The 22,325-nt window shown below is 49.4% G+C and overlaps 1 protein-coding gene across 1 annotated transcript; it reads right to left on the reverse strand.

Annotated features, from left to right (window-relative positions):
* Window positions 1-5,538: 5,538 nt before the first annotated feature.
* On the reverse strand, window positions 5,539-13,655 carry LOC120874594 (solute carrier family 22 member 6). The gene is made up of 10 exons (XM_040256078.1): window positions 13,025-13,655; window positions 12,595-12,698; window positions 12,215-12,369; window positions 10,290-10,458; window positions 9,741-9,864; window positions 9,490-9,605; window positions 8,038-8,252; window positions 7,818-7,926; window positions 6,136-6,339; window positions 5,539-5,808 (listed from the first exon to the last, which is right to left on the reverse strand). Exons 1-10 carry the CDS (start codon window positions 13,391-13,393, stop codon window positions 5,724-5,726), a joined length of 1,650 nt encoding a protein of 549 aa, XP_040112012.1. The 5' UTR covers window positions 13,394-13,655; the 3' UTR covers window positions 5,539-5,723.
* Window positions 13,656-22,325: the final 8,670 nt, after the last annotated feature.

A 22,325-nucleotide genomic window follows, 5' to 3' on the forward strand; every position in this document is an offset into this window, starting at 1 on the left:
TGCGGGAGGGCATCAGAGGGCAGACACACTGAAACCATAATCACAGAAAACAGCCAATCTGATCACATGGACCACAGCCTGGTCTAACTCAATGAAACTAAGCCATGCTGTTTGGGGCCACCCAAGATGGGCGGGTCATGGTGCAGAGGTCCGATAGAATGTGGTCCACTGGAGAAGGGAATGTCAAACCACTTCAGTATTCTTGCCTTGAGAACGCCATGAGCAGTATGAACAGGCAAAATGATAGGATACTGAAAGAGGAACTCCCCAGGTTGGTAGGTGCCCAATATGCCACTGGAGATCCGTAGAGAGAGAACTCCAGAAAGAATGAAGGGATGGAGCCAAAGCAAAAACAATACTCAGTTGTGGATGTGACTGGTGATAGAAGCAAGATCCGATGCTGTAAAGAGCAATATTGCATAGAAACCTGGAATGAATCAAGGCAAATTGGAAGTAGTCAAACAGGAGATGGCAAGAGTGAACGTCGACATTCTAGGAATCAGCGAACTAAAATGGACTGGAATGGGTGAATTTAATTCAGATGACCATTATATCTACTACTGTGGGCAGGAATCCCTTAGAAGAAATGGAGTAGCCATCATGGTCAACAAAAGAGTCTGAAATGCAATCTCAAAAATGACAGAATGATCTCTGTTCGATTCCAAGGCAAACCATTCAATATCACGGTAATCCAAGCCTATGCCCCAACCAATAACACTGAAGAAGCTGAAGTTGAACAGTTCTATGAAGACCTACAAGACCTTTTAAAACTAACACCCAAAAAAGATGCCCTTTTCATTATAGGGGACTGGAATGTAAAAGTGGGTAGTCAAGAAACACCTGGGGTAACAGTCAAATTTGGCCTTGGACTACAGAATGAAGCAGGGCAAAGGCTAATAGAATTTTGCCAAAGAGAACACACTGGTCATAGCAAACACCCTCTTCCAACAACACAAGAGAAGACTCTACACATGGACATCACCAGATGGTCAACACCAAAATCAGATTGATTATATTCTTTGCAGCCAAAGATAGAGAAGCTCTATACAGTCAGCAAAAATAAGACCAAGAGCTGACTGTGGCTCAGATCATGAACTCCTTATTGCCAAATTCAGACTTAAATTGAAGAAAGTAGGGAAAACCACTAGACCATTCAGGCATGACCTAAATCAAATTACTTATGATTATACAGTGGAAGTGAGAAATAGATTTAAGGGACTAGATCTGATAGATAGAGTGCCTGATGAACTATGGAATGAGGTTTGTGACATTGTACAGGAGACAGGGATCAAGACCATCCCTATGGAAAAGAAATGCAAAAAAGCAAAATGGCTGTATGAGGAGGCCTTACAAATAGCTGTGAAACGAAGAGAAGCGAAAAGCAAAGGAGAAGAGGAAAGATATAAACTTCTGAATGCAGAGTTCCAAAGAATAGCAAGGAGAGATAAGAAAGCCTTCCTCAGTGATCAGTGCAAAGAAATAGAGGAAAACAACAGAATGGGAAAGACTAGAGATCTCTTCAAGAAAATTAGAGCTACCAAGGGAACATTTCATGCAAAGATGGGCTCTATAAAGGACCAAAATGGTATGGACCTAATAGAAGCAGAAGATATTAAGAAGAGGTGGCAAGAATACACAGAACTGTACAAAAAAGAGCTTCATGACCCAGATAATCACGATGGTGTGATCACTTACCTAGAGCCAGACATCCTGGAATATGAAGTTAAGTGGGCCTTAGAAAGCATCACTACGAGCAAAGCTAGTGGAGGTGATGGAATTCCAGTTGAGCTATTTCAAATCCTAGAAGATGATGCTGTGAAAGTGCTGCACTTAATATGCCAGCAAATTTGGAAAACTCAGCAGTGGCCAAAGGACTGCAAAAGGTCAGTTTTCATTCCAATTCCAAAGAAAGGCAATGCCAAAGAATGCTCAAACTACTGCACAACTGCACTCATCTCACATGCTAGTAAAGTAATGCTCAAAATTCTCCAAGCCAGGCTTCAGCAATACGTGAACTGTGAAATTCCAGATGTTCAAGCTGGTTTTAGAAAAGGCAGAGGAACAAGAGATCAAATGGCTAACATCTGCTGGATCATGGAAAAAGCAAGAGAGTTCCAGAAAAACATCTATTTCTGCTTTATTGACTATGCCAAAACCTTTGACTGTGTGGATCACAATAAACTGTGGAAAATTCTGAAAGAGATGGGAATATGAGACCACCTGACCTGCCTCTTGAGAAAACTATATGCAGGTCAGGAAGTAACAGTCAGAACTGGACCTGGAACAACAGACTGGTTCCAAATAGGAAAAGGAGTACATCAAGGCTGTATATTGTCACCCTGCTTATTTAACTTATATGCAGAGTACATCATGAGAAATGCTGGGCTGGAAGAAGCACAAGCTGGAATCAAGATTGCCAGGAGAAATATCAATAACCTCAGATATGCAGATGACACCACCCTTATGGCAGAAAGTGAAGAGGAACTAAAACGCCTCTTGATGAAAGTGAAAGTGGAGAGTGAAAAAGTTGGCATAAATCTCAACATTCAGAAAACGAAGATCATGGGATCTGGTCCCATCACTTCATGGGAAATAGATGGGGAAACAGTAGAAACAGTGTCAGACTTGATTTTTTGGGGCTCCAAAATCACTGCAGATGGTGATTGCAGCCATGAAATTAAAAGACGCTTACTCCTTGGAAGGAAAGTTATAACCAAACTAGACAGCATATTTAAAAGCAGAGACATTGCTTTGCCAACAAAAGGTCCGTCTAGTCAAGGGTATGGTTTTTCCAGTGATCATGTATGGATGTGAGAGTTGGACTGTGAAGAAAGCTGAGTGCTGAAGAATTGATGCTTTTGAACTGTGGTGTTGGAGAAGACTCTTGAGAGTCCCTTGGACTGCAAGGAGATCCAACCAGTTTATCCTAAAAGAGATCATTCCTGGGTGTTCATTGGAAGGACTGATGCTAAAGCTGAAACTCCAATACTTTGGCCACCTCATGTGAAGAGTTGACTCATTGGAAAAGACCCTGATGCTGGGAGGGTTTGGGGGCAGGAGGAGAAGGGGACGACAGAGGATGAGATGGCTGGATGGCATCACTGACTCGATGGACGTGAATTTGAGTGAACTCCGGGAGTTGGTGATGGACAGGGAGGCTTGGCGTGCTGCGATTCATGGGGTCTCAAAGAGTCGGACATGACTGAGTGACTGAACTGAACGGAACTGAACTGAATGGGGTGAGTGCAGGAAGTCTCAGGCCAGAAGCTGGGGATAGGGAGTCCGTGCACGTGGTGTAAGCTGTCGAGATCAGCACCAGGACTTTCCCAGTTGGGGATGTATGTGGCTGGGGCAGGCCAGGGACTGCCTCCGATTGAGGCAGACGTAGATATTAAATGATCTAAGAAGAGAGCTGACAGGCCCACGGGAGTCAGAACTTGTCGACTTGCTAGTAGGGTTTGGAGGCAAGGGTAGGGAACGTCACTGGTCCCAAGACCCCTGGATCTGCAGATGCAGAGTATGCCATCCTAGGTGCCCCTCATCCCTCATGAGGGCAACACTGCCTGAGAAATAGCAGCAGGGGTGGGGTTGCTGACAGTCTGGCATCTACTGCGTCCTATGATTGTCAAGAAATTATTGAGAAGCATGGAGAATGGTAACCCACTCTAGTAGTATTCTTGCCTGGGGAACCCCGTGGACAGAGGAGCCTGGTGGGCTACAGTCCATGGGGTTGCAAAAGAGTCGGACATGACTTAGTAACTAAACAACAACCGTGGGGAATGTCCACACCACTGGGAAACATCAAGGCTGCAGGTGTTTCAGGAGGAGGGGTGGGTTATGGTGATTTCAGCTCTGCTCGGGCTCTGCCCAGGCTGTCATCTGGCTGGCTAAGCTGTGAGCTCTCCCAGGACTTTGTGGCTTTTTCAGGAGAACTCCAAGCCAACTCCCCTGTCCAGGTTGCCCTGACTCAGCAAGAACTCTGACCCCACCTGGAAGGCAATGCCTATGACTTGAAAGTGTGGACTTTCCCCAGGGGGACAAGGGTCTGCGGGGCTGGGTCGGCTGCAGGGGAAAGTGTTAGGGGCAGTGTGCCAGCAAGCAAGCATGACTAAGCAAGTACAGGTACCAGAGGGCACTGCTGGTCCCTCCTTCCTGTCACCTGTGGGCATTAACAGGTTTATCTTTTCCCATGGCCTCCCCACGCTAGCCCTCACCTCTGCCCCCACTCCCAGCTTCCCTGAAGGGAGCTCCCTGGCTGAGGCAGGTGATTGGCTATCCCTCTTTTTCTGACTGTGATCCCTAAATTCCCTCTATCCCTCGTTTCACGTGGTTCCTACCCTGTGACCTCATCACTCCTCTTACCTTTCTTGGTCTTTTTCCAGCCCAGGAGGGAAAAGGAGAAGCACAGCCTCAAGAGGGTGGAAGAGGCCAAAGTCTCAGTACCTCACAGCCCAGGCAGTTGGGAGGGGAAGGAGTGGGTAGGGGAGAGGGGGTGGGTCCAAGCACACACTTTCCGGATGGGCTGCTTCTAACCCTGACTCTGCAGTTTAATAGCTGTGTGACTCTGGGCAAGTTACTTAAGCACTCCAGCGCCTTGACTTCCTTATCTGTAAAATTTTGTTGTTCAGTCGCTAAGTCGTGTCTGACTCTTGGTGACCCTAGGGACTGCAGCACGCAGGGCTTCCCTGTCCTTCACTATCTCGTGGAGTTTGCTCAAACTCCTTCCTGTGTATTGAGTTGTGATGCCATCCAACCATTTCATCCTCTGTCACCCCCTTCTCCTCTTGCCCTCAGTCTTTCCCAGCATCAGGGTCTTTTCCAATGAGGTCGCATCAGGTAAAATGCAGGACGATAATTGCGCGTATCTCTGAGAAAGTTACTGGGAGAACTGACTGCGTTAATACATGCAAAGTACTTAGAACAGTGCCTGGCACCAAATTAGCACTCAGCTCTGGCTCTCTGGCTGGGTTTCACCTTCCCCTTCCTCCCCTCCCTCCTCTCCACCAGCTCAGGGCCAGCAGGCGGGAGAGCGGCCAAGAAAGCCCAGGAAATGCCGTGCCGGAGGATTAGGGTAGCCAGCGGGCTGAACGTCCAGCTGCAGAGCTGGAAGTGGCGAACTGGTTTTGAGTCCGGACCCTTCTGGAATGCAGAGGAGCGGCGACCAGCATCCTGAGTTCACAGCTGTTCGGTGTTTTTCTCCTGCTTTTGCGGCCAGAGGTTCCCAGGGAGCTTTCACAGAGGGGGGCGGAGCCTGAAACGAAGCCTCTGATTGGCTGCTTTCATTTTCGTGCCTTGTCAGTTTCCAGCCAGACAGGGCAGGGGTGTAAAGGATTTAAAACTCAGAAATACTTAGGTTAGAAAAGGAAGGAGGGAAGACGGGGCAAAGGAGGGACAGGGGAGGGAGCCGAGGTAATAGATCCTTCGCCAGTTGTCTGGAATGGTTTGTCAAATCCTGGGGGCCGAGGGAGGGGAGTGGACGGTGCCCGCTGAAGTGGAGTGGCTGCTTCGTTTGAGAGAAGAGAGACAAAGGGGAGATGCCGCGAACAAACCTTTTAATATGTGGTCTTCGTATTAAAGGAGCGGGGGGAGAGCTGAGGGGCTGCTTCCCTGAACCACAGCCCCGACACTTGGGCCACGAATCCCCCTCCCCGTTCTCATGTGAGCTGCCTGTGGGACCCTCTCTCCCTTTAAGGCTCTGTAAGGCTCCCTTTTGGTGCTCAGAGTCAGTTCTTCGCTTGTGCCGAAGCCTGGAGCGGGACCATCTGCTTCTGCAGCTCCTCTTGCTGCTTCCTCGTTTTCCCTCTCCTCCTGTGGTGGTGGGGAGTGGTGGGGACAGAAGAGTGGTGCCCTGGGTAGAAGCCTCCAGACCAGCTGGGGTCTTCCAGAGGACTCTCCGTGCAGCTGTGCCCAGCTACCAGCTCTCTGCCCCAAACAGCTACCACTCTCCAGAGCTAGGAGGGAGACTCTCAGCTGATTGGGGAGGGGCGGTGGGGGACACAGGGACAAGGACACACTCCCCCCCCCTACCCCCGCCCCGCACTGGGAAGAGGAGGCCTAGGTTTGAGTCTCAGTGCTACCCCAGTCTGGATGTGTGACTTGCGGCGAGTCCCTGCTTTTCACTGGATGGGGGCCCACCTGTTTTCCACGTCTTGCACCGTGTCTGGCAGTGGCTGGCCCAGGGTCTCCGGCAGGAGGGCAACGGCAGCGCTGGCAGCCACCGGGACAGCACCGTAGATAAAGAGAGGCACGGAGGGGTAGAGCTCGGCGGTCATGCTCACCAGCGGGCTCACAATGCTGCCCACTCGCGCCAGGGTGCTGCCCATTCCCAAGCCTGTCTGCCTGCGGGATCCAGGGGGTTGGGTGTTGGTTAGTGTTCTGGCACAAATGCTGAGGTCCTGGCTGAATTTGGGGTCAGGGCAGCTCAGGCCCAGCCCCAGGAGACCCCCTGGTGCTTGCTCTGTTCCCCATTTGATCAGCTAACCAGTTTGGCATTTATTTTGGAGATAATAATAATAATAATATAAAGAATAAGTTGGGAAGAGCTCTGGCCAGAGAATCAGGAGATTGATTTTTGCCTCTGCCCTTAACTTGCTATGTAACCTTGGGCAAGTTTCTTTTCCTCCCTGAACCTCGGTGTCAAATTAGCTGAGCTCGGTCAGTTGTTCTCAGATCAGTTGGGGGACTTGATTTACAGTTGTCCTAAACTCACGCAGAGGAGGTGGGCTTCCCCAGTGGCTCAGTGGTAAAGAATCCCCCTACAATTCAGCAAACATGAGTTCACTCCCTGGATCAGGAAGAGCCCCTGGAGAAAGGAATGGTAACCCACTGCAGTATTCTTGCCTGGGAAATCCCATGGACAGAAGCGCCTGTTTGGCTACAGTCCATGGGGTTGCAAGAGTTGGACGTGACTTAGCAACTAAACAATAGCAACCCCACACAGACCTGTTGGATTAGAATTCCTAGGGTGAAGGGACCTGGGATCTTCATATTAATATGTTAAGAACATTTTCTATGAGAGCAGAGGTTAAAAACATTGATAATAGGGAGATAAACTGCTTGGATTTGAATCCAAGCTTCCTGACTTAGAAGCTGTGTGACCTGGGACAAGTCACTTAACCTCTCTGTGGCTCAGTTTTCTTAAGTGGAAAATGAGAATTCTCATAGTACCCCCCTCATAAGATTGTTATGAGGACAAAAAGAGTTGATTATGTGTAAAAAGTTTGACAGTGCCTTTATACTATTGCTCTTTCAGCTGAAATCCCTTGAGGGTATAGGACAATAACCATGACCTCTCAGGGTTCTCATTCCTAGTTGCCTAGGGAAGCTTGGCCTTTCTTTGATATCTCGTGTGAATTTTGCATCTCATTCTGTATTTGTTGTTGTTGTTTTGCATCCTATTCTCCAAACAGACATGTTTCTTGTGTCTTAATGGAAAACTATCCCCTCCTCCCAACCCTGGCACTCAAAAAAGTAGTGCTATATTTATCTGTACAACTACCAGAACCGCCACTATTAACTGTGGCTCTTGTGATAGAAAATTCCTTTTCATGGTTGTGGTCTTCGGTTTCAGACGTACCATTTGGTTTAAAGATGGCATTTAGATTTGGTGGCAGATTAGATCTTCTAATGGCATTTAGATCTTCTAACCTGTGCCCTGGAGACCGAGGGGGACTTCAGCTAATTGCCTCTGAGATGTGTCTTCTTGGCTCACCACAGTGTCCCAGTTGGTGGCCCCCTTTGACATGTGCCCTGGGCTCTGGCCTGTATGCAGGGGGAATGTTTTTCCCCAAAGTTCCTCCCATTAGGCTCCCACTCACCGGATCATTGTGGGGTACACCTCCCCAGTGTACAGGAAGACACAGTTGAAGGAGGAAGCCAGACAGCCCTTCCCCAGCACAGCAAGAGAGGTTCGGACAATGGACTTATCTAGAGAGAAAGGAGGAGGTCAGCAGGATCTTGGGAGAGGGGGTTAAGAAGTTGGGTCATGTCTGGGGATGTGGCCAAGGACGAGGGACCAAGATGCTCACGGGTGCTCACCCTGGGGTACCACCCCATTGATGAGGATGCAGATGCCTGCCAGCAGCAGTGAGGCCATCTGGGCAGGCCGGCGGCCCACATTGTTGATGACAAGGAAGCTCACAAGCTTGGCAGGCAGGTCCACAGCACCAAAGATCACCTGGATTAGGTAGATGCTGACCCCAAAACCCTGCAGGTCCATGACCAGCCCGTAGTAGGCAAAGCTAGTGGCAAACCTAGTGGGGAGGGATGAGGGGTATGGAGTTTGTTAGGAAGGTTAAGGAGGGAGTGCTCATCCAAAACGGGTGAGCTGCACAGGGTTCCTTGCTTAAGAATCTGGAATCTACTTTGGCTAATATTTCTTCTGACATTTAACATGCACTTTAGATATTGGGGTAGTCCTCTAATACTTTGGCCACCTGATGCGAAGAGCTGACTCATTGGAAAAGACCCTGATGCTGGGAAAGATTGAGGGGAGGAGGAGGAGGGGACAACAGAGGATGAGATGGTTGGATGGCATCACTGACTCAGTGGACATGAGTTTGAGCAAACTCTGGGCGATAATGAAGGACAGGGAAGCCTGGCATGCTGATGTTCATGGGGTTGCAAAGAGTCAGACATGACCGAGTGACTGAACAACAAAATCCTCTAATCCCCCAGATTTCTTAACCTGTGTCTCTAGTGTATTAGGGAATTTTCACCTAGTTGCCATGTAGGATTTATATAGTTTTAGTCTTTATTTCATCTTGGATATCCAAGCAATATCTTTAGGAGAAAGGTGTTGGGAGAGGCCAGAGTGTTCCAGGACCTGTCTGTAGTCCTGGGATGGGTGTTGTGTTTCTTAAGATGCCAAGAGCCCAGAAAATAAAGCTCAGGTTATTGGATAGAACCCCAACCTGGAGCAAACTCCAAATTGGAAACAAAGAATTCACTGGCAGGCTTCTGACCATGCTTCTCTTAATTGTCATGAGATTGCTAGACGATGGGGTTAGGAGGGTGGCACGAAAGAAGGGTAACAGGGAATGTTGCAATGTGAAAGGAAGATTTTTGGTTGGTATCAACCTTGGCCAGAGTCTACTTTCAGAGATGAGCTTTGGGCATCTTATTGCTGTGCCACTATTTCTGGCAGACACCACAAGGGTAGTAAATGCTCCAAAAGTTTTACAAGCCAGCCTTAGTGATATAATTCTGCAGACTCTAGGGGCCATCAATCTTGATGAGGTGTCTCCATATTGGAATAGAGCTGATGAAAGGAGAAGAATATGGAGAGATTGATGCCTAGTTGGGGGCCAGAGGCAAATTGAGGCTGGAGGTTGTTTGATTCCTTAAGAGTCTTTCTGCCTCTCATAGCTGGTTTGCTGATTTCCTCCCTCTTGTCTGCCTTCTTCTACCCACTGTGTCCACTCCTTCCCCAACCAGCCTCTTGTCTCTTGGTCTGTCTGTCTGTCCATCAGTCTGTCTGTCTGGGCCTACCACAGCATGGAGAGGCAGAGGAAGAGGTGGCGAAGGGCAGGGCAGCGCAGCAGCTCCAGGGCCGAGGCTTGGCTCTTGCCTGTGGTCAGCTCCTTCTGCAGACTGGCCTGGAGCACCTGCCGGGATGGACGGGGCTCAGGGCTTGGACTCCCCCAGGAGCTCCTCCCAGCCTAGCCCCTTACTCAGAGAAGCCCTCTGAGTCCTGGGTTTACTGATGGGTGGGATGTTGCAGGAGATCTCGGGGGTCTTACCTCCATACTTAGATTGGCCCCCTCTTCCTGCTTCCCATTGATCCAGGCCACTCTCTGCAGATTTCTCAGGGTGAGGTCAAGCCTCCCGGAGGAAGCGTACCAGCGGGCTGACTCGATGAAGAACCTGGGGGCAGGAGTGAGCGTAGGTGTTGGCGTGGCTGCAGTTCCAAGTCATGTGGGCTGGAGGTAGGGCCTGGGCTTTCCAGAGGGCTGCAGTGGGATTTCCTCCAAGGCTGGGAACCCAGGACTTTACCAGATCCCTCTCTCTAGGACCACAAAGCGATGTTCAGCTTGGTAATGACTTATTCCTCAACACGGGGGCTTGGTTCTTGGGTGCTGGGTAAAAGGAGCAGGGCAGACAGGATGGAGAGCTGGGGAGGCTGGAGAACTGGATACCTTGGGGCAAGTCCTTCCACCCACAGCCTCAGTTTCCCCATCGGTTACATGGAATCCCTGGCCTGGGTTTGACCTTCTTGGACTCTGTGGGTGGAGTGTACAGCAAGATCTGGGGAAGTCTCATCCCCTCACCTCTGTCTGGGCCCTACATACCAGGAGTAGATGAAGAAGGCAAAAAAGGGCACAGAGACCAACAGCTGTAGGTAACGCCAGTGGGGCACAGCATAGGCCACACCAGCCAGGAGAAACTGGCCCAGGCTGTAGGTATAGCCGGTCAGGGTGCCCACGTAGGCCCGTGTGTGGATGGGCATCCACTCCACATCTGGAAAGAGGGTTAGAACAGAGTGGTGCAACTTCCTGTGTGCCAGGTGGGTGGAGATCCCTGGGGCCCGCCGAGACTCCCACTATCTATCCAAACCTTGGTTTGTCCCAAAGCTCAGTGGAAGATACATCAGATGAGGTTGGGGGCCGTGGAAGGGAGACTGTGGGGGGAGGCTTGTGGTGGAGGTAGGGATGGGGAGGTAGGTTTGGAATCCCCAGGAGTTGCCCCTCCATTTCCCTGCTGTGTGTTTTTGCTCCTCTCCAACCTACTGTCCTGGCCAGGGTCCTAGTTCCTTTCGGAGCACCTCTGACCACTCAGTCCATCCTCAACAGCAGTCACTCCTCTGGTCCTTCTTAGCCTGGGCTGGATTTCAGCCTCAGTGACCAGAGCAACTCAGAGGAGATGGTGACTTTCTGCCATCCTGGAGAGTTGAGGTGGGAATGGGAGCACCTCTCTGCTGAGGTCTGAAGGGGTCCAGCTTCATTCCTTGTGGGCTCCTGATGTGGCAGCTGGGGCAATGGCTTCAACACTTAACTTGCACCTTTGGACTGGATTCTCTAGGTGTCTGGCCCAGTCTGAGCCCTGTCCTGGTTAATTTCTTTAGTCTGTGCATGCACACTAAATTGCCTCAGTCGTGTCCGACTATATGTGACCCTATGGACTGCAGCCCACCAGGCTCCCCTGACCATGGGATTCTCCAGGCAAGAATACTGGAGTGGGTTGTTGTGCCCTCCTCCAGGGGATCTTCCCAACCCAGGGATCAAACCTGTGTCTCTTACATCTACCTGCACTGGCAGGCGGATTCTTTACCACTAGCACCACCTGGGAAGGGGCTTCCCTGATATCTCAGTTGGTAAAGAATCTACCTGCAATGCAGGAGACCCTGGTTCGATTCCTGAATTGGAAAGATCCTCTGGAGAAGGGATAGGCTACCCACTCCAGTATTCTTGGGCTTCCCTTGTGGCTTAGCTGGTAAAGAATCCTCCTGCAATGCAGGAGACCTGGGTTCAATCCATGGGTTGGGAAGATACCCTGGAGAAGGGAATGGAACTGTATAGTTGATGGGGTCACGAAGAATTGGACATGACCGAGTGACTTTCACTGACACTGGTCTGGCCACCTGGGAAGCCCTACTTTAGTTCAGAGAATCCCAAATCCTTAGATTCTCTTCTGGGGTTGAGGAATGACCTTGGATGAATCCTGTCCCTTCCGCCTAGCCTCAGGTTCTCCATCTGAGAAACAGTGATGGGGGTGACCTATCTGAGGATGCATGTCGATGACTCATGGACAGTCCAGGCTCCATCCATAAGTGTGTTTGGTCTACATGATGCTGGCTTGACTTATATTAAAATATGAGAATTGCAAATGTTAAAAAGTTGGGATATTTGACAGTAATAAAAGAGGGGCGGAGGCAGATCTGATAGCCCTGATGCTTCTTGTCTGGAGTAGCTGAGTGGCGGCAACCCCTTTGGATGGGTGTGTGTCTCTTTTGGAGACTGTCTTCACACTCTCTAATGCCTCTCAGCTCCTCGGTCATTTATGGGAACTGCCTGGCCCTAACAATGGAGTTTGTAGTTGCGTGTCTAAAGAAGATGTCAGGCTTGTGTGAGTTCTAGGACGAAGGCTCTTATGTTGGCTGCAAGGGCAGAGCAGGCTGAGTGCCAGAAGGGCTGGGAGAGGAGGCTGGAAGGGGGCTGTGGGGCTGGGTGGTTGGAGGGAGAAGGTGGGGCCCGCCCTGCCCTCCAGGGCCCCTCACTCAGTGTCATGCAGTTGAGGACAACGCCAGCTATTGACATGCCCGAGAGGAGCCGGAAGGCGCAGTAGACGGGGAAGTTGGGAGCGAAGGCGGCACAGGTTCCTGATACAGCTGTCTGCAGGTAGTTGAAGATCAGCACCCTCCGGCGGCCCAGCCTGTCAGGGGAGGGGAGGCCTGCAGCATGGGTTTTGAGGACCAACAGGGGCCAGGCCAAACTGGGAGAGGTGCTGGCCTGGGACCCGTGACGTATCATGAGGCTGATGCTGTAGATCTTCAGTCCAGCCCCAGTTGGGGGTGCCAGCCACCCACCTCGGTCCTCCCGAATCCAGCCAAGGAGTCCCTGGCCCCAGCCCGGCTCCTTGGCCCTGCCCAGGACTGACCTGTCTGCTAGGCACCCGAATATCATGGCTCCGAAAAGCACTCCCATCATATATAAGGACTGAGCCAGCTGGCGTAAGGCCCTGTGAGAGCACACGAGGTCCCACTGTGGGGAGAGGGAGCAAAGGTGAGGCCAAGGCGAGCCTGGGCTGCAGGGAAGCCCCCTACCCTCCTTCCGGCTGGCTCTCTAAGGGCGGTATCACCCCCTTCCCCAACACTTCTCTTTGGTCCCGGGAGCTGAGACACTTTTCTTGACCCTGCAAGCCCGCATTCCCTTTGATACAAAGGCCCCCATCTGGAACCCTTTCTCCATTGAGACTCTGTGTGTGTGTAGGTGTGTGTGTGTGAGTGTGTGGGTGTGGGTATGTGTGGGGATGGTAAGATGGGGACGCAGGGGTTGGGAGGAGGAGCTGGGGGCCCAGGGCTCCTCACCTCAGTGACGATGGTGGAAGGGAAGGTGCTGTTGTCGTAGATCCAGCCGTGGGGGCAGGGCTCTGTGGCCCCTGTGCCGTTGGTCTCTGTGCCATTGGGAAAGGGCGGTCCGCGCTGGGGGGAGGTGAAGAGGAGGCAGGACTCGGGCCGCCCCTGCCCATCCCGGGGCAGCCAGGCCTCCAGGTCCCCGTCCTCGCTGAGGTTGGTGTCGGCAGGTGGGCGGCAGTGGTGGGTGGGGATGGCGGCGGTGAAGTTCTGCAGGGTGTTGTGGGAGGCCATCAGGATCACAGGGAGGATCACCAGGGTGACCTGGATCTTCTGGAAGCGGCCGACGCCCCCCACCTGCAGCAGGAGGTCATTGAAGGCCATGGGGCCAGGCCTGGCCAAGTTGGCTGGGGGCTGAGGACGTCCGGTCCCAGGCCCTCCGTCTCGGTGGCCCTCCGCCTGCTGCCCTACACTGGAGGAGACGGAGCGCTGTTGCTTCTGCAGCCAAGTCGCTCCTGGAACTGAATCTGAGCCGGCTCTGTGGGGGGACAGCAGCCTGGCCGGGCGGCCCCTCCTTCCTTCTCTCTCCTAGTTTTGTCCCTCCCTTTCTTTTGCGGCCTCTCCTCACTTGGTGGGGGAGGTGTTGCTCCACTTTCAGGGTCTGCTGTAGCCCTGACCCCTAAATGGGCAGTATTTAATCCTTGGCCTGGAGGGAATGAGTTAAAGTGTGACTTGGTATCAGAAGGATTAACCCTCTGAGTATCCTGGTATCAGTGGAATTTCTCCAAGTGGGTATAAAGGGCAGGAGAGGGTAGACTGAAGTGGGGGTGGTGGGAGTGGATACCCTGGGAGGACTCACCTGGGCATGTGGGGGCAAGAGGGGATAGGGTGGGACCTTTTTGTCTTCCTTTTAGTAGGAAGACTGGATTCTAGGAAGTGTGTTGGCCTCTTGTGGGGCTTCTGTCCTTTTTAGTGGGAAGGATCCAAATGGACCATTTTTGAGAGAAGTTGCCAGAGGAAATACAGGATGCCCAGTTAATTTGGACTTTAGATCAGCAAATATATTTTTTTTCTTTCATATAAGTATGTCCTTAACATTACATGGGCTGTACTTATACTAGAAAGGTATTCCTTGATCTGAAATTCAAATTTAACTGGACATCTTGTATTCTTACTTGCTAAAATTGGCAACCCTGGCCTTTGGTCTTCTGCAGACAGCTTACATATTTTTTTTTTAGTAACTTAAAAAATTATTTATCTATTTGGGTGGGTCGAGTCTTAGTTTTGGCACACGGACTCTCTAGTTGTGATGCATAGGCTCAGTAGTTGTGGCACGTGGGTTTAGCTGCCCCGCAACATGTGGGATCTTAGTTCCCTGACCAGGAATCAAACCCATGTCCCCTGTATTGCAAGGTGAATTCTTAACCACTGGACCACCAGGGAAGTCCTGACTGCTTACATCATACAGGATCATAGCTTTGTTCAATTGCAAGACACGAAAGAGGCCAAGGACTGCTTTTGAAGCAGTGGGATCTCAGACTAAGATCATATATGTAGATTGAGTCTTTCAATGTCTCAGTTTCTATTTTCTTGTTCATCCTGATTCAAAATTTTCCTTTGTCTTGTCTCCTATCTATAGTTTCTTCTTTTCCTTCTCTTCTTTTTCTTTCTCCTTCATCTCCTCTCCTCCACAATAAGCATGAACTTATTTTACTTTTAGCCACAACTCGAAGACATTCACTTGATTTCCTCCAATAGTTTGGCTCCCCAGTCCAGTTCTCTCATGCTCAGGGCACTGCCGAGCTCTGATTGGGTGGGTATCTATGGGATGCTACCGGTTGGATCTTGACTTGGGGTTGTCAAGAGAGCATTCAGTATGGGAGTTGCTAGCTACTACTGAGTGTTTGACTTGAGCTGATCCAAATTGATATCAGCTTTATTTTTTTGGGCTCCAAAATCACTGCAGATGGTGACTGCAGCCATGAAATTAAAAGACGCTTGCTTCTTGGAAGAAAAGCTATGACCAACCTAGACAGCATATTAAAAAGCAGAGACATTACTTTGTCAACAAAGGTCCGTCTAGTCAAAGCTACGGTTTTTCCAGTAGTCATGTATGGATGTGAGAGTTGGACTATAAAGAAAGCTGAGTGCCAAAGAATTGATGCTTTTGAATTGTGGTGTTGGAGAAGACTCTTGAGAGTCCCTTGCACTGCAAGGAGATCAACCAGTCCATCCTAAAGGCAATCAGTCCTGAATATTCATTGGAAGGACTGATGTTGAAGCTGAAACTCCAATATTTTGGTCAACTGATGCAAAGAACTGACTCACTGGAAAAGACCCTAATGCTGGGAAAGACTGAAGGCAGGAGGAGAAGGGGACAACAGAGGATGAGATGGTTGCATGGCACCACCGACTTGATGGACAGGAGTTTGAGCAAGCTCTGAGAGTTGATGATGGACAGGGAAGCCTGGTGTGCTGCAGTCCATAGGGTTGCAAAGAGTTGGACATGACTGAGCGACTGAACTGAAATTGAAATATGCTGTTAGGGTAAAACACATATATGAAAGTTGCTCAGTTGTGTCCAACTCTTTTTGACCGCATGGACTCTACAGTCCATGGAATTCTCCAGGCCAGAATACTGGAGTGGGCAACTTTTCCCTTCTCCAGGGGATCTTCCCAACCCAGGGATAGAACCCAGGTCTCCCACATTGCAGGCAGATTCTTTACCAGCTGAGACACAAGGGAAGCCCAAAATACATATAGATTTTGGGTTTACAGCTTCTTGCCTTTACTTTGCACAGTGTATATTATATAAAACATGGACTCTAGAGTCAGATTACTTGGATCCAAGTCCTCACTTCACACTTACTGGCCATGGGCAAGTTGCTAAATTCCTCTCTATCTCAGTGTCCTTGTTTGCAAGGTGAGGATACTAGTTGTGTCTGCCTCACCGGAGGGTTAAATGAGCACATACAGGTAAAGATCCCTGCCCTGTGGCTCAGTGCTCATAAGCTGTTCTTATTTGTTTCTGGTCCAAAGGTGAGACTATCATGCTGAATTTAGAGAGAAAATGTGCCTGGGACACCTTACCCCCAGAACAGTGAATTCCCCACTGGGGGAGATTTTTGCCCCCCAGGGAGGCTTCTCTGGTGGCTCAGACTGTAAAGAATCTGCCTGCAATGTAGGAGACGCAGGTTTGATCCCTGAGTTGGGAAGATCCCCAGGAGAAGGAAATGGCAACCCACTCCAGTATTCTTGTCTGGAGAATCCCATGGGCAGTGGAGCCTGGCGGGTTATAGTCCATGGGGTTGCAAAGAGTTGGACATGAGTGAGTGACTAACACACACATTTGCTTCCCAGGGGACGTTTGGCCCTGTCTGGAGATATTTTTGGTTGTCACCAGTGGGAGTGATGGTACTACTGGCACCTGGCGGGGAGAGTCTGGGGATGGTACTCAACATCCTGCAGTACAGCTCCCCATAACCAGTAATTTTTTTGGAGCAAAAATGTCAGTAATGATCAGAAACCCTACCTTAGAAGATGCTCTCAGACTTCTTTTGTATAGTGATCAATCCCATACCTGCTTGGCAAAGGACAGTGCAGTCAGACGCATGATTCCTATCAACTATTTCTAAGAATCCCCACGGGCTTATTCGAATGGGGAAATTTTTGCGAGCTGAAAACGAGACCTCCTCTTCCTCCCCTGAGTAGCTCGGGCCCCAGAGTGCTGCAAGTCTTCCCCCGGTTTTGCCTACACAGCCAGTTTTGCCACTGGAGTGGCTGAATCAGGACTTTGGTCCTCCTGTGTCCAGGCCAACACCCTTTCCCACCGTGTTTTAGCTCGATTACTGGGCTCGGGTTACCACGAGAGACTTTTTTGCCCTTCGTAATGTGTATCCATTTGGGGTCTCCACCTGTCCCTGTCTGTAATCTGCTGCCTATTGATTGCTCCTTTTCCCACTTCAGAGATTTTGGCGTGTGTCTGAACACAGGGATTGCTAGGGTTCCATAGTTTTATGGGAGATACACCAGGCCCTGTACCCATTAGCCGATGCGAAGGGTCAAGAAGGGAAAGGGCATTTTTCAATTCTTCTGGGGACAGATCTCTGAGTCTTGCTGAGTTTGATTTCTGACTTCTCTTGTAAGAAATCAAGATGCTCCATATCAGCTCACAGTTTCCACAAACTACGCTTCTGTGTATAAAGTCGGAAGAGTGTTTATTGTCTATTGACGTCCTGGGGTACATGAAATCTTAAACTGGTTCAAACCTATTCTAACTTCAAAGCCAAGTTCTTAAATGCTACTCTAGAGGAGTGGACTGTCCAGCTAAAGAGCTCTTGGAGACCATCTGGCCTCCTATGTACAGAATAGAATAGGGGAGGCCCAGAGAGCGACAGGAATCTCCCAGCTTCCCTCCTCCCCATCCAGTGTTGGTTCTGGGCTGGGACCCAGTGGGTATCCAGATGCCTGACAACATTTTCCAGGCCAAGGTATATAAGAGCCCTGTGGCCGGGGGATGTGAAGACAGCTGGACAAACAGCTTGGGAGTTCTAGGGCCAGTCTCCTGCCAGGACTTGGTGCCCTCATGGGGGAGAAGGTGGAGTGCCAAGGGCACTGGGCGGGGGGATGATGGGCCCCTACAAGCACCCTCCTTTTCTGAGCCTGTGTCCAAGCCTGCCCAGGGAGAAGAGCTCCCTCCTTAGTGTCTGGCCAGCCTTAAGCCAGGCTAAGTCTGGAAGAGGCTCAGATGGAAGCTCCAGAGACTGGACTGTGGTTGGCTCCTGGGATCATAAGGTTAGTGAGGAGATTACCCATCAGCCTCCCAGTTCACAGTGAGCTTCTGGATGGAATTGCTCCCATGACAAATGATTGGTAGTGCCAGGAACTATCCTTTAGGGACATTCAGGGTCATTAAACACCCAGAGTTGGACTCCTCTGTGCTGACTGGAATGTGGACTTAAGTTCTGGCCATGCTCACCAAGTAGGGGTCAAATCTGTGGACTTCTGATTGGCCAAGAGCCTAAGAACCACATGCCGTTAGCAATGAATGCCAGCACACAGGTGACAACTTCCCACCAAGGCCCAGAGTAGTCAAGGGATTTATGATCACACAGCAAGCAAATCTCAGACCTCCTGATTCCATCGCTCTTTCCACTGTGTTAGCAGCCATCACATATCCCAGATTGTCTGAGACATCTAGATTTTGTACAATTTTATTCTATTAAATAAGTGGAATTTAAGGTGTGTGTGCGTGCAAAGTTGCTTCAGTAGAGTCCGACTCTTTGTGACCCTTTGGACATAGCTTGTCAGGCTCCTCTGTCCATGGGGGTTTTTTAGGCAAGAATACTGGAGTGGGTTGCCATGCGCTCCTCCAGGGGATTTTCCCAACCCAGGGATTGAACCCGTGTCTTTTATGTCTCCTGCATTAGCAGGTGGGTTCTTTACCACTAGCTTCACCTGGAAAGCCCTTAAGGTGTGACTACCTGTGATTAAAACTTTTTAAATTTCTTTGGCTGTGCTGGGTCTCAGTTGCATCACATGTGATCATCAGTCTTCACTGAGGCACGTGGGATCTAGTTCCCTGACCAGGGATTGAACCTGGGTCTCCTGCATTGGGAGCACAGAGCCTTAGCCACTGGACCTCCAGGGAAGTCATTCTACCCATGACTTTGATTTTGATTATTTTGTGAGACTTTTCAAATAAATGATTTACAGATAACGAAAGCATTTTTGCTCAGATCACATGCCCTAAGTGTGAGTTTGAAATGACTGACCTGGAGAGAAGCCTGGCAGACTCCAAGTGCTTGCTAGGCTCACAACAGCATTCTGAACAAGGAGCCAAACTGTGAGCTTTGTGCTTTGTGGCCTGGTTACCCTAGCCAGTGGGTGGCACAGAAATTAGGAATTCATCCAGAAGTCTGGATGTGAGTGTAGTAACCAACGAGGTTCTGAGTAACTAGCTCAGAATGATGCTGCCCAAGTGAGCTGCTCCATATTGGATAGCAATTCACTGAGCCAGTTGGAGGCTCGGTTCAGGGGCAGAGAGAAGGGAGCAGGGAAAGTGGGTGGAGCTGGAGTATCTTCCCTTAAGTTCCTGTGTGTCTTTTCAATAAATACCTAGATACAGCATAAGAATGGTCATGGCTAGGATGTCCTGGGAGCCACCCTGAATTCTGGACAACTGAAAGATGGGAGTGGGTTGAGAGGGTCATTGTTCTTTTCTCTGAGCCTAATTCTTTTCTCTCTAGATTGAGACCCACTCAAACCAAGAGGAGACATTGATGATCTCATTGTCAGCTGATCCTAAGTCAAATGTGGTAGGGGTTGGATAGGGAGAAGTCAAGTGCTAGGCAGTATGAAGGGCAGGCAAAAGAGAAGTTGGTGCAGTCTAGGAACTGAAAGAAGTGAGATGAGGCTCGATTTCAGGGTGCAAAGTGAAAAGTGTTAAAAACTGAAGCCTTTGTTGGCTTGATCAGGTTGGGGCCTGATCGTGACTGGCCTTATAACAGAGTTTAAACTTTATCCCAATGCTGCTGCTGCTAAGTCACTTCAGTCGTGTCCGACTCTGTGTGACCCCATAGATGGCAGCCAACCAGGCTCCCCCATCCCTGGGATTCTCCAGGCAAGAACACTGAAGTGGGTTGCCATTTCCTTCTCCAATGCATGAAAGTGAAAAGTGGAAGTCAAGTCGCTCAGTTGTGTCCGACTCTTTGCGACCTCATGGACTGCAGCCTACTAGGCTCCTCCACCCATGGGATTTTCCAGGCAAGAGTACTGGAGTGGGGTGCCATTGCCTTCTCCGTTATCCCAATGGGATGTCACCAAAAAACTGAGGTAGGGGTGTAATATGATCTAGTTTATGTTTATTAAGTTTTCCAGATTTGAGAGTATATCTAAATACAGACTTGAGAGTAATTAGCTCTGTGGCTGACAGCTGAAGCCCTGCAGTGTGTCTTGAGAGTCCCTTGGACAGCAAGGAGATCAAACCAGTCAATCCCAAAGGAAATCAACCCCTGAATATTCATTGGAAGGACTGATATTGAAACTGAAGCTCTAATGCTTTGGCCATCTGATGTGAAGAGCCGTCTCATTGGAAAAGACCCTGATACTGGGAAAGATTGATGGCAGGAGGAGAAGGGGACAGCAGAGGATGAGATGGTTGGATGGCAACATCGATGCAATGGACATGAGTCTGAACAAAATATGCTGGGAGATAGTGAAGGATAGGGAAGCCTGGAGTGCTGAAGTCATGGGTTGCAAAGAGTCAGACACAACTGAGCAACTGAACATGTGTGTCTGAGCTGTCTAGAATGGTAGCTGTTAGCTACTCCGAGTGCTAGTATTGAGCTGATCTGAATTGGGATATGCTATTAGGGTAAAATGGATATAGATTCTGAGGACTAGTATGAATTAAAGCTATAAAATATCTCACTGTTAACTTTTATATTTAACATGATGAAATGGTGATGTATAGATATATTTGCGTTAAACAAAAATATTATAGTATTAAGATTAATCTCATCTTTTTAACTTAAACAGTTACTAGGAATTTTAAAATTACACAGGTGACTTGCATTATATTTTCATTGGACTGGGTTGACAAAGAATCCTAGAGGAAGAGGTCCATTTAAAGAGTTTTAGAAAATGTAGCACTAAGAGATGATAAAGGAATTGCTTTTGGAATTGTTTGGTTATAAGGAACAGTAACCCTTGAGTTGAGCTTAAAAAGAAAGGACTTTATTCAGAGAATTCAAAATATTTGATAGAAACCAGGGGCTGAAAGTGCATCCGGGGTTGAGAGGAATTGGGACCTGGAATCCATTAAGATCAATGCAAATGGTCTCACTGTTTGCTTATTTGCTTATCTGGGCTCATGTTGTCATTTTCTCTCTGTGCAGCTGCTCTGTTCCAGCTCTGCGACTGATTTCTTCTGTTCTGCTTCTATCTGAGCCAGCCCACCCTCATGCTAACTTGCTTTCCTAGGACAAGACACAGAGATGAACTAGAACCTCCATGACCCAAATCGCAGCCCAGGAAGGAACATGTGATTAATGAGATTTGGATCCAGAGTGCTTTCTGGTCCAACCAATCATGATCAGAGGTGCAGGGTCATGTTAATCATTAAGTTAACCGGTTCTGCGGAATGTAGACCCTTGAGGAAGGGGTGGATGAAAGACAGACAAAGTGATTGCTGTAGCCTTTACAGGAAAAAACCCAAAAGAGACTTAGAAGGAGCAGCCAGAGTGTGGGAGGGAGTTGCAAGCACATGGCATCTCAGAACCCAAAGAGGAAGACATAACCAATAGAATGAAATCTTCTGTGAGATCAAGTAAGATGAGGGATAACAAATGACCTATGGATTTGGCACAGGGGGTGATGACTGTCCTGGGTGAAAACATTTTCAGAGAAGTGGGGAAGCCAGAGCACAGTTTGGATGAGGTTAGAAAGTGGAGGCAGGGGAGGCAGACAGGAACATTGTGGAGTTTGGCTTTGAAGGGGAGAAAGAGACAGTGTGGCTGTGGAGGGAGAAATGGCATCCAAGGAAGGTTGGCGGGTTGGCTTGTTTTTAGACAGGAGAGGCTTGGTTTATTTAGTGTGATGGGAAGGAGCCAGGAGAGAGAGAAAGGGCAGAGACCCAAAGGAAAGCAGATGGCTGCTGGTGGGAGAGGCTGGACACAGAGCCCCAATGAGAAGACTGGATTTTCTGCTGTGGTTGGGACAAACTTGGGAAACGTGGTGGCAGACATTAACCGTATTGTTATGGCTGCAGTTTTCTTGGTTAAATAGGAGACAAAGACACCTGGTGTGTGCAGGGCTGGGACTTGGACCAGAGACTTGGAGTGATCGGGCTGAAGGAGGTCATGATTGCTGGAGCCCTGGCTTCTGTCTGCAGGCACTCTGGGCTTGTTCACTCGAGTGATCACCTGCCTAATGGGACGTGTAGATACGCACGTGGTATTTCCAAGGACAAGATTTCCCATAGACTGTTTTGTGACCCCTAATGTGGTGGTGCCGACAAAGGTCCATATAGTCAAAGCTATGGTTTTTCCAGGAGTCATGTATGGATGTGAGTGTTGGACCATGAAGAAGGCTGAACCCCAAAGAACTGACGCTTTTGAACTGTGGTGCTGAAGAAGACTCTTGAGAGTCCCTTGGACTGCAAGGAGATCAAACCAGTCAATCCTAAAGGAAATCAACCCTGAATAATCATTGGAAGGACTGCTGCTGGAGCTGAAGCTCCAATCCTTTGTCAACCTGGTGGGAAGAGCAGACTCACTGGGAAAGACAGTGATGCTGGGAAAGACTGAGGGCAGGA

Source organism: Oryx dammah, unplaced genomic scaffold, assembly GCF_014754425.2.
Source record: "Oryx dammah isolate SB20612 unplaced genomic scaffold, SCBI_Odam_1.1 HiC_scaffold_15, whole genome shotgun sequence".
NCBI lineage: Eukaryota > Metazoa > Chordata > Mammalia > Artiodactyla > Bovidae > Oryx > Oryx dammah.

Coding starts and splice junctions, on each gene's coding strand:
- LOC120874594 (XM_040256078.1), bottom strand. CDS start 13,393: ATGGCCTTCAATGACCTCCTGCTGCAGGTGGGGGGCGTCGGCCGCTTC. Junction 12,699..13,024: donor CTTCCACCATCGTCACTGAG/GTGAGGAGCCCT, acceptor CTCTCCCCACAG/TGGGACCTCGTGTGCTCTCA. Junction 7,927..8,037: donor CAATGGGGTGGTACCCCAGG/GTGAGCACCCGT, acceptor CTTTCTCTCTAG/ATAAGTCCATTGTCCGAACC.